Source organism: Zea mays, chromosome 9 (genome assembly GCF_902167145.1).
Source record: "Zea mays cultivar B73 chromosome 9, Zm-B73-REFERENCE-NAM-5.0, whole genome shotgun sequence".
NCBI lineage: Eukaryota > Viridiplantae > Streptophyta > Magnoliopsida > Poales > Poaceae > Zea > Zea mays.
Genome location: NC_050104.1, coordinates 131,921,552 through 131,934,015, shown reverse-complemented (window position 1 = coordinate 131,934,015; position 12,464 = coordinate 131,921,552). Strand labels below are relative to the sequence as shown.

The following is a 12,464-nucleotide window of genomic DNA, read 5'->3' as shown; positions in this document are numbered from 1 at the left end:
GCAACAATATAAATATGGTAATAAGAAAATATTTTTCTAGGTGTCATTTGCTCGTACTTCGCTATGGTTTGTAGTTAGTGGTACTTTTGGCACTTTCTATAAACAAAGGGTAACTTTTTATTCTGGACGAGATTATTGTTTTCTTAAATAACCCAGTCATTGATTGGTTTAAACTTTAAAATATATTTCCCTTTGTACCTTTCGTCATTCTTGCCTACCACAGTCCTTTTACTTCAAAATACGGGGAAATAGAAGTCCTTCATCAGCTCTTCTCATCTTGGCTCACATGCAGTACTTGAATACCAGTTTCTTCCTGAGCAGCCAAGTGATGCATATGAGAGGGGAAGCCAGTTGCGCTTCTATGATGCTCTAGGAGAAGTGTTAAACTCGAGGGTAGATTCGTTGTCTATAGAATCACACTTTATCCATGTAGTTGAGTAGGCACCTAGCTATACATTTAACACAGTAAATCATCTGGTTCTAGCTGTTTGTCAAATATTATTGCTAGCATGGCTCAAATCCACGGTCAAAAATTGGCATCCCTCAAGTTGTCGGATTTGAAAGCTCCCTCACATCCCCTAAAAGATTGGGTTATCATGATGAAGATACATGTCACATGGACAGAAAACACAAGAACTATATTTATGGATATAATATTTTTCTTCTTTTGTATTATTATATTCATATCCTTTTTTACCTTTGTATTATTATTTTTTGATATATGTTGTATTTGTCTAATGTTACTTCGTCATAATGAGAACGCTAAGATTGCTAGGGAGGTTGAGGCTCATGAAAAGAGAATTAAAAAGGAGCTTGAGAGTTGAGAAGCAAGGTCTACTAAATAGAAAGGTCTTCCTTGGTTACACTAAGAAAGTTCGTGCATACCTTACATGATGCGTTGCTAATCTTTTTCGTATTTTTTAGAAAGAACAAATGTAGAGGGAAATGGAGAGACATGATCACGAGAGATGTAATGAAGAGGAGAGGTTCATGCGTGAAAGGCAAAGGAAAGAAGAAAATTCCAGTAGCAATAGAGACGTATACTTATAACTATTATGGTAGATAAAAAAAATGTTACAATGTCTCTCTTCTGTAGAACGAAACTGGGATATCATTCATTGATATAGGTTCGATTTTATTCAATAATTATTATATAATTGTGCACCGTCGCAACGCACGTGCATCGTACTAGTATAGATATAAAAACAAAGAGCTAAAAGGACAACTATTTGGAATGTGGGAGTATATTATAACATAAATACAGCCTATAAAGGTTAACTAAGATAGGCCACAACCTTCTTTCTGATCGTGTCATTCAGCACATGTATTTGGCCTCCATCCGTGCCACCAGCACGCTAGGTGGTAGCGCGCGCATCCACGCTGGACCCCGTCCATGCTTCAGCAGTGCAAATCGATGCCACCAGACAGGACGCAGTCATGACCCAGCGCGCACGGCCAATGCACATCTAACAGTTAGCAGCGCACATGTGCCCAACACAAGGAGCAGGCTGCAAGCAGCACCATGGCAGGCCTGCTGCAGCACGCTAGTACATCAGGCCTGTGAGGACGTCGTCGTGGCTCTCACCCCTAAGATGGCCGCTGGTGGCTAGCTCCGCCAAACATGCTTTAACTTATAGCCCCTCCTTTGATCTAATCCTGGATCCGTCACTGCCCGATAGACCGATGAGGAACACTGACATGTTGTTGCTGAACTTTTGTTTGTCTTTCATTTGCATAATAACTATGCAACCAATCTACTTCTGTGAATTCCTTGCCCATTTACGATTATTTTCCCTCTATCAATTACTATTGTTCAAGCAAATAACAGTTAATGTGGATATATGTAACAATAATTATGTGGCGAATCTACTTCTGTTTCTCTCTCGTTTGCATCATCGCCAACTACCGCAAGAAATATATGCAGCGAACAGATAGATCCAGTGAAGCGATATGATAGCCTCACATAAAAAAATCCTATCCAAGGCTCATTCGTTCAGTATTCAGTAATGTCAGCAAATGCTGTGTATGACAGTAGCGCGGACCCAGCGGCTACCTTTAGGATGTGCCAGGAAAAATAGTGTGCCAGAATAAATAAAAAACAAAAAACAAAAAACAGAGATCAATAAGCCTCAAACCTTGACTGCTAAATTTAAAAAATAGTACTTACATCACTATGCTAACTAACCTTATATGATTTTAGTGTGTGCCGTGATCTATATGGATCACCCACTGGATCCGCCCCTGGCGTATGGAGTATAAAGTAAAACAGAAAAAAAAAAGGTTTGTCTATGTGGTAATCCATGGCTGAAATGCTGAATATTGCAGTTGAGAAGAATAAGAAACAAAAAAAACCACTCTCTAAAGTACCACCACGTTCTAATCCATCATGTATTTTGCAAGGATCAAACACATTTCTCACACGCCAACACTCTTACACCATTTTCATATCAGTCAGCTGTACAAACCAGCAATGAAAGGAAGCTAAGAGTCCCTCAAATCAAGACATGGCATCAAGTCATCCTGCTACTACACGCGAGAAAATAGACAACAAGGTATGCTTCCCAGGGATGAACCACAAAGTTTTTTTGGTCAGACAATTAAATATATGACGCAACACCATTTCAGATTTTCATAACATAGCACACAATTTGGTTAGCCCAATTTTTTCATTAAAGTAGCATACTAAAAGCAGATTTATAACATAGAAATGACAAGCTAATAAATCATAGTTCTATTATATAATACATGAGAAGAGTGATGGCTTATTATTGTATATTTACAATTTGAAACAACCCTGAAAGATCGGTTGACTACTATTCAGAGCCATCAGAGGCCGCCGCCTCCTCATTATCGCCGTCGTCGTCGTCCTCCTCCTCCTCGTCTGATGATGATGATACACCTTCAACTGCAGCCTGTAGCACTAGATCAAGTAATTCTATGTTGTCCTCATGGTCCTCTGATGAGCCTTCTTCAGCTGACTGTTGCCTATTTTCCGATACCAGTATCTGTTGGATCAACAGGTCTCGTATGCCAAAGCGCCAGAGCTTGGCTCTTCTCTTGCGAGGTCTCAACTGGAGCTGCCAAAAGAGATACTTAATAAATTGTAAATGTATAAAATTCAAATATCAAACGAAAACGGATGATGCTGAACTGGAAAGACAAAATCGTGGAGAAAGTAGTGATGTAAAAATGTCTCCACCAGGCCAATAAATATAACATCCTGACCAACAGATCTCTGTTGTTTCTCCACTATGCGGAGCATATAGATTGGAAGAAAGTAGAGATGATAAGGGGTCAGAATATAGATTAACCAAGGTAGAGATAATAAGCGGTAAGAATATAGATCGATCAAAGGTAGAGATGATTAAGGGGTCAGAATATAGATTGGCCACAGAAGATATTACCTCATCAACATGTATCATAGGTGCCCGCTCAATCGCAGAGGGAGTCCAAACTTTTACATCATTATCAATTCCACAGCTCGCGATTGCCATAGCATGAGGATGAGGCTCAATGCAATTCACAATGCACTCATCACCCTCCATGGCTCGTAGAAACTTCCCATCTCCCTTTCTCCAAATAAAGATCCGGCCACAGTCTGACCCACTGGCAACATATTCATCATTTGGCCCAATGAAAGACACACGCTTCACCGTTTCACGATTAACATGACCGACGTATGTCTGAGGTGCAGGTTGAGAAACATCATGTCCAGATGCTAGCATTGTTGATTTGCACCCTTCAATTGCTCCAATCCTAACAGATTTTTTGGGGTCAGGTCCCAGCCCTCCATCCTTAGAGAATAGGTAAATATTCTCTTCATTGTAAGATACAAGCAACTCACTCAGGTGAGAGAATGCAATCCCTGTTATTCCAACACTCTTATTGTCAACAAGATGTGGTGGGCAATAGCAGTCAGATGCGTGACTAAAATCAGATGATCCATCCCACTTGCACTTGCGAATGTCATACACACGAGCATATGCATCGCTTCCTCCAACAACAAAAAGATTTGGGTTCCTCGGATCTATTGCAAGCGCATTTAGGTGAACAAGAGATGAGTATACTGATTTAGTGGAGTTTCTGCAAAGAAATAGTTTTGAGGCTGTGTTTGTTCTGAGATCAAACTGCACAAGAAAGATTACACTTGGTTATATATCAGTTTACAAACACCTGAAATACTGCACCTGTTTAATGGCTTACATGTTGAACAAAGCCTTCCTCACCACAGCTGTAGAAAATGTAAGGACTACCAGGCTCTATAGCCAAATTGTGAGCCCTTCCCTCATGTTCACCAAGCAATGTTGTGGACACGTCTCCAGCATCCTGTATCTTGGCAAGCCTCACCTGGAAGAGGCACAAGAGCATCACAGCTGATAAAAACTGAGACGGTGCACGCGATCAACTAAAGTTGAACGAGAAAGCAAGGAACTAACAAACCAACCTCGCCATCAGCAGCACAAGTGACAATGGTCCGATCGTCTGAGCAGGGCATGAACCGTGCCTGGAACACATTGCCGCCATGTCCTGAATGAAACTCTAATTTGACGGTGCCAGTGTCCCAGTCCCACAGCATCACCTTCTGATCATCAGACCCCGATATGAGGGTGTCACCGACCTCATTGAAGCCCACTGTGTTGACGCAGCCCGTGTGCCTGTCAAGCTTCCGGTGAATCTGGAGCCGCATTACAAGGTCCTGAAAGAAGGTAATTCCATCAGCAACCAACAACAAATGCATACAGTATTCACCGATTCTGATTAATTTTCTATGTGATTCAGACTGTCCTGTTAAACACTCAAATAGTAATAGGGCAAATAACTAATCCAATACGTCAACCAAACACCTAGGCAACGGGGAAATCACATCAACTGGCACCACGCAACACTACACCCCAGATGAATGGAATTCAACACAACCCCCAATCAGCACCGCACGGCCCGGGCCCGAGACCACGCCACGCCACGCCATTGGACGCACCGGCCGTCCAGCCCGATCTCTGCGCGCTCCGATCCGCCGCCGCAACACGGATCGAGATGCGGCAAGCCACGGGGGATTAAAAGGGCAAAGCGCGGAGACGGAACGGAAGGCGGGGGATGAAGGGAACTGACCTCGGAACCGGCCGCGCGGCGGGCGAAGCGTCGCGGCAGGAGGTCCCCGACCTCGCGGAGGCAGAGGTCCGCGGCGCCGTGGCGCGCCGCGACGGCGGACCCTGGGCCCGAGTGCCTCCACGGGCGGCGCATGGTGACGATTACGCGAATCCTCGAGAAGGGAAGGGGGCGAGGAATAGCCGAAGGGGTGAGGGTGAATTACCTTCGCTTTGCGGTTTTACTTTCTCTTAAATATATAGCTACGCGTGAGAAGAAGAAAAAAAAAGAGCGTGGGAGTTGTTTTTTCATTAAAAACATAAACGGAACAATATAGAGGACGAAATATGTAGATTAACTATGTGCAGTACGCAGTAACGCAAAGACCTCCTTGTACATAGGATATGTTCGGTGAAACGAAGAAAACCTTATCGCACTCAGCTGTACATAATGACACACTAATCGGACCCACGCGATAAAACGTAACCTTATAAAAGTCATGGCGGTACACAAATTATTATACAAAACAAAATCTCTACTACTATAAGAGCCAGTTTGGAACACTTAAATCACCTCATAGATTCCTAGAGATTAAGAGAAAAATGGGCTAATTTCACACCAATCCTCGGGAATCTAGTGCATTAATTGTGATTCAATACTTAGAACGACACGCAATGTTGCCTTGAGCACAAAATCCATGTGCCGGATATATATTTTTTACTTTAAATTTATGGATTCTAGTGCATTAATTGTGATTCACGACTTAGAACAACACGCAAGATGTTTGCCTTGAGCACAAAATCATTGCGCCGGATATATTTTGACTTTGAATTTATGGATTCCAGTTTTATTCTGTACCATGTTGAGTACAATGTTGTCATCAATGCTGGTTACTTACTATATATCATTACATTTGTGCTGTAGATTTTTAAAAAACTTAATTAATCATGAGACATTATAGTAGTTTATATATATATAGAGGGCGAAAAACATGGAAGATACGGTTACCAAAACTTGTAACATATACTAGGCTACGTATCGATGCTCGTGTGTGATTGATAATATTACTCATAAATGTACTAACTTTTGTATAACTAGGTTAGTGCCCGTGCGTTGCAACGGGAACATATAATATCATGCTGCCATTTGCCTTAGGCCCCCACGCAGGGCCGTTCCTGACTTTTTAGGGGCCCGGTGCGAAATCCAAAATAGAGGTCCCATCCACACACAATATATATAATATTCAGCGTATACAAATCATAATGTACTATTTTCAAGTTTATAAGATGATAAATATAAAATATAGCAAAAACATATACTTGTTATTCGATGTCATTAAAAATATCTTCTAACATTTTGTGATACAAATCATCGCTTATACCATTAAGATCAATCTCATCCAACAACTTCTTTTAGATACATATAATCGCCAAACCATTTAACCTCTCTTAAGTCATTGTTGACTTTTAATAGTTCAAAAAATATTTCAAGTTTAAAAATCTTCTCTCCGTCGATGCAACCATCATGTGTATAGTAAATAATACTCTCTCTGTATCAAAATAGAATTTATTTTGCTTCTCTAGTTGATTCCTCATCATCTAGTTGAATATAGACATAAAAATCAAGAGTTAAAACAAATACTATTTTGGAACAAAGTGAATATTAGATAAGTAATTGTGACATTAGTTTAACAATTTAAACGAAACTGATCGATAGTGCATCGCTCTTGCATATTTATGTCTAGGGTAGATATGCTTAGCGGGAAAAAAGTACTAAGCTCCAGTGGCCAGAGGGGCCCTCTGTTTTTGGGGGCCCGGTGCGGCCGCACCCGCCGCACCCCCTCAGGGCCGGCCGTGCCCCCACGCCATGGCCGCCACCCTCCCACCCCTAGAGACGCTCCTCTGCCTCAGCTCCACGCCAACATAGGTCACGCAGCTCGCCGCAGACCTTTCCGCGTCCGAGCTCTCGCACACCGTCTCCGCAATCGATTGCCCATCATCCGCGACTGCTTGACGGGGGGAGCGGGACATGGGATCCGGGCTACGGGTGTCGTATAGGGTTTTGGATCGGAATAGGGGATGTGGAACGGGGGTCGCGAGCGGGTGTGTGTGGGGGAGAGAGTGTGCGCATCGGACGGGAGAGACTCTAGAGCGTATTGGACGGTTGAGATCGTCGGAAGACAGAACAAAGCAGAGGCAGGCTACCCCTTAGCCTTAATAAGTAGTAATAGATGTAGGATCTCACTTATCTCCCACACAAAGTTTTTTTTGTCCTTATGTCTAAACCAACTACGAGTTTACAACCCGCTTTTCCTCTCTCTTCTCTATTCCGTCCTCCACCTCCGCATTATCCTGCTTTTACCCTCTTATTATACTTGCTTAAACAGCTTCACCGACAGCGTCGTCGAAGGCTTGAAGCAACTGTCAACGCACAAGCCGAGCAAGATTGAAGACCCCGATCCCGGCCTTGCTTGCAAGTTAAAGGATACAACTGCACTATACTCCCTCCAGATCCTAAAACACGTCGTTAAAGCATCCTTCCTGTCATACCAAGGTAAATTTATAGGGTTTCACCAACCTCTATTGTACGTGTACCAGCCGTACAAACCCGAATGCTTGATCCCTTTTATTCAAGTCGATGTACTTGTAGGCATCACGCGGCAATGGCCCAGGCGGCCAGGCCCAGGAGCTGTGTGTCGAGTGCTGACCTAACCACCATCATAACGCTAACCAAAACCACTGTTGTAATATTACTGTTGGCCAATCAATCATGATTCGAAGTTGTCGGTGCAGTCAACTTCATGATAAGCTGCCGGTACTGGGGACAACAACAACCAGCAGCGGATGCAGGAGAGCGTTGGTCGAATCGAAGCTACTGCTACTCGTATCTCGCATGATTTGATTCAACATCCTAATGGAATAGGAGAACCAAACGAACTGCCATATTGTTATAAAACAAAAGTAGATGCATATTAAAGCTGAATTATTAAAGCTGAATTCCTTCAGAACAGAGCAGAGATTTTACAACTGCATACAAGAATGTTTCCATCTTTTTATTGTTTCCAGTAGCACCTGTAGTGATCTACCAACAGCATCACTGACGCACGCACGCACGCACGCCGACATGTACAAGATCAATCCATCATCATCCCAGTTCATCACACAAGAGAGCCGAAGCAGATGGTGAACCGAGGCAGGGGAATTGGATTTGGTTATATTTATAGCACATAGAAGTAGGAGCACATACATACAGTTGAGGTTGATGCGCCAGCGAGCGTCACGTCCGTGGGAACACGCCAAGCATCTTCCCCTTGCCGAGTCGCGTCTCCACGCCGGGCGCGGAGGGGTCCAGCAGCTGCACCGCGTTCACCACGCCGCACTCGTCCTTCTGGAACGCCTTGTGGCACCCGCCCGACGCGCCCAGGACCGCCGCCAGCTCGCGCGCCGTGGCGTCGCGCTCGCCCGCGGGCTTGGCCTCCAGCCTCCACACCAGCCGCGAGACGGTGTCCGCGACCACGGCCTCCTGCCGTAGGCCGGCCTTGCCCGCGTTGCCGCAGAGCTCCTCGAGCGCTGGGGCGGCCTCGACGCGGGTGGCGGACCGGTCGCTGCCAGGCCGCCGGACGCCGCGATCTCGACGATGTAGCGGAAGGACGCCATGTTTTGGAGGAGGCCCAGCGTGTGCGCTAGGCTCGGCTCATCGCCGCGACGGCCGTCGAGGATGTCGTTGACGCATCCGAGTGGGCCCCTCCTGGAACGCCTCCACTCTGAGCCGCTGCACCTCATCGTCGCCATCTCCTGTGGTGAGGCTCTAGAGGCAGGCCAGTGCCAGCTCCTGCGCGCGCGGCGTGCCAAGGGAGACCAGCTGCAGGAGCAGAGGCAGCGCGCCCCCATCGTGGAACGCCGGGAGGAGATCCGGGAACGCGACGAGGTTCCGCAGCACCCCGGTCGTCGCGGCCTGCGCCGCCGGGGTGCCGCCGGCGCAGGCAGCTAGCAACGCCGCCACCCCGCCGCGCGACAACATTGGAGGCCACCAGTCCCTACAGGAACCCGCACGCGCCGCGCGGCCACCATCTGCTTCCAGCACCGCCGGGACTGCGCCACGGCCAGCAGCACCGACACGAGGAACCGTGTCTCCACGCCGGGCGCGGACGGGTCTAGCAGCTGCACCGCGTTCATCACGCCGCGCTTGTCCTTCCGGAATCTATGAACTTGATCTTTTCAAGTTTAGAAGGAACATCATCATCATTTGCAGAATGCAGCGACATGTCGTTCTCAACTTTTATAGGGGTTTCAGAGTCCGAAGTCATCTCGAGATACTTTGAGACCATGATCTCATCTTCCTTCTCCACATTTAGGTCTGGGAACACAATCTTCTCAAGTTGAGCAGGAACCACATGATCATTTCCAGAATCATCCACTGTTGATGGGGACTTTTGGGTGATGAGATGGGGACAACATCTGGGGAACAACCAGCATATGACAAGGACAAGTGCACAAATCCAGCTGGTGTGTGGAACATGTCAGTAGATGTCAAGGAGAACTCCTAGACCAGCTTTCCATTACCAATTACAATGTCTACGAGAGGAACAAGGGCAAAGCCAAGGAGCTGATCCTCCAGGTAGTTCCTCACTCTGCTTAACATCCATATTTCGCACTTGAAAGAAGCATACACAGTTTGCACATCAAGGCGTAGGCTTTCCTCAAATACTGGGTTGCGCCCAGCACGGCTGATCACCTTGGTTGAGCACAAAATATCAGGGCTGCTCATGAGGCACAACTTTGCATTCACATCCTGCTTGTGATAGACACAAACATTGTGGATGTCGCGTGCCTGGTGTACAAACACATCCAAGTAGCCGACACATTTGTCTTTTCTGTTAGTGTCAGCAACAAAGTAGGTGGCCCTTCGAGTGATAATTTCAGTGTTCAGCAACTGTGGCTCGGCCACAAGGCCAGTTTGGTAAGTAGCTGCCATCGCTGGTGTGCTAAGTATTTTGCTACTCCATCCGTTTCTTTTTATTTGTCGCTGGATAGTGCAATTTTACACTATCCAGCGACAAATAAAAAGAAACGGAGGGAGTACATACCAAAAAAAAGTTCAATGCCAGATCATAAAGAAAGTTGCTTGGACAAATAACACAGCCTGTAGCCTCGTAAGAAAATAAAATAATGATGGAAAGTTTAGCCTAGGTTCAAAAGTTCCAAGTACCGCTGATACATTTTACTTTCTTTCTTCTATCCCTCTTCTACGTACTACTAACCTCCCTCAGGAACAAGATGGAGTCCAGGAAATTTTTTCAGCTCTGATCCAACCATATACTCCTGATGATTCGGTACATTTGGAAAGCCAGAAACGACAAGAGATTCAATTCCAAAATCATGGACAGTTGTGCAAGTTCATAATGAAAATAGCCGCACATATAGCAGTCAACAACTCGGCTCATTCTGAAGAAACCAATGGACACAAAACCTTGGGTAAGCACCTACCTGACCAAAACTCTAATTTGTCTTATGCAGGAACATATACTTCAGCACAAGTTCTGGAAGATCTCTCATCACACACAACCAGTCAGGAATGTAGTCTTCAGGAGGACCACCAATCCAATGTACCCCATCAACGAGCCATCTACCAACAACAAGGTACGTATTTTTACCACGCAGGAACAAACTCACAACAGAGGCAGACAACCAATCAGCGCATACACTTCGATACACTCTGGGCCGGAGCGGCCACGGCGCTACTCAATCCCAAACTCGCTGCCCAGCGCGGCGGCCGCGTGCGTGAAGACTGACTGGTTTTTCATTTCAAGTTTTAGATGGGCCTTATAGAATTTAATTGATAGATGGGCCTCATACGGTAACCAAATAACTCAGCCCACGCAGGCTACCACGCGCGCAAATATAATGTACCATATCGGCCAGCCAAAGGTTGCGGTAGCAACTTATAAACCTTCCTGCTATAGAGGAAGCAGTCAGCTCGTGTAATCAGCTCTTTGTATTGTCAACTTGTGTCGATTTTTTGCGCGAAGCGAGCACGCGGATGGGGCGGGGTGAGGGCGCGGCTAGCACGAGCGATGGACGATCCAGATTGAATAAAGGCAGATGGACGATCCAGATTGAACGAAGGCAGAACGGCAGGCTACCCTTACCGCCTTAATTAGAGATGGCAACGGGTACCCGAAACCCGCAAACCCGATGGGTTTTACCCGGTATAGAGGCGGGTGTGGAAGCATTTTATCACCCGCGGGTACGTTATTGGACAAAATCATATACCCATCGGGTATATCGGGTACGGGTTCGGCTGCGTAGTACCCATACCCGTCTACCCGTGGGTAATTTCTACCCGTCAATTCATATACACAGGCCAATATACACATGCAAGCAGGCTAAGTGGCTGACAAGTGGGCCTCAACTCAAGTTGTGCGTGACGTTGGATTCCTGGCCTAAAACGCACGCGACTACTTCAGCCTTTGGAGTGCCCATGTGCCTGTCAGCCTGTGCTACGCCGCTTCCGTCTGCGGACCAGTCAAGGCGTCAAGCAAACTGCAAACAGGCAAACAGCAAACCCTAGCTCGCTCTCCCCAAGCCCCAACCCACGCCGCCGCCGCTGGCTCTCCGCTCGGAGCCTCGGACGCTCGGTCGGCAGCTCGGTGCTCGCTCTCCCAAAACCCCAAGCGCCAGTCGCCCAATCCCCAACTCCCCATGCTGATTGCTGAGTCGCTGAGCGCCTGAACGGCGGAGGCATCCTGCTCCTGCATCCATGGCGGTGACCAATGACACCACAAACGACGACGACCGGTGATGCTTCTTCTTGAACCTCGTTCCTCTTCCTCGTCTTAACCTTGTAGGACTAGGTGGAATTCTACCTTTAGCATGCTAGAAAGTGCATTGCCCTACAAGGTTGTTTTTGTTAGAGCAAGCCGTGTAGATAGACAGTACACATCTTTGCCAACTGAGGAGGAGTGGAAATTTGCAGAGGATGTTGTGGAAAGGCTTAGGTTGTTCTATAATATCACTGAACTTTTTTCTGGGACAGATTATGTCACAGCTAACATCTACTTCACTAAAATTGCTGAGATTAGAAAGAAAATTAGGCAATGGTCGACTTGTGGCAACCCATTAGTGGAAGCCATGTCAGCTAATATGGTAACCAAGTTTGATAAGTATTGGACTGACATACAAGGGTTAATGGGCATTGCAACTCTTCTTGATCCCCGATTCAAGACCACAGTGTTGTTGATTTGTTATGAGGATTTACTTGGAATATCGGGTCAAGCATGTGAGGACAGTGTTAATGATGTTAAGAACTTGTTAGCTGACTTGATGCGTGAGTACCATGTAGAAGAGGATTTAGAGGGCAGCCAAACATCAACTCCTATA

The 12,464-nt window shown here is 46.1% G+C and overlaps 1 protein-coding gene and 1 pseudogene across 2 annotated transcripts; both read right to left on the bottom strand.

Annotated features, from left to right (window-relative positions):
• Positions 1-2,560: 2,560 nt before the first annotated feature.
• On the bottom strand, positions 2,561-5,315 carry LOC100284249 (uncharacterized). 2 transcript variants are annotated; one of them, NM_001157144.3, is made up of 5 exons: positions 5,110-5,315; positions 4,445-4,696; positions 4,204-4,347; positions 3,405-4,127; positions 2,561-3,077 (listed from the first exon to the last, which is right to left on the bottom strand). In NM_001157144.3, the coding sequence occupies exons 1-5, from the start codon at positions 5,239-5,241 to the stop codon at positions 2,814-2,816; spliced, it is 1,515 nt and encodes a 504-aa protein (NP_001150616.1). In that variant the 5' UTR covers positions 5,242-5,315; the 3' UTR covers positions 2,561-2,813. The 2 variants fall into 2 exon arrangements, with proteins under 2 accessions (NP_001150616.1, NP_001399915.1); NM_001412986.1 differs by having other exon boundaries at positions 2,561-3,071.
• Positions 5,316-9,259: 3,944 nt separating this feature from the next.
• On the bottom strand, positions 9,260-10,080 carry LOC103640294 (uncharacterized; annotated as a pseudogene).
• Between the last annotated feature and the right edge of the window lie 2,384 nt (positions 10,081-12,464).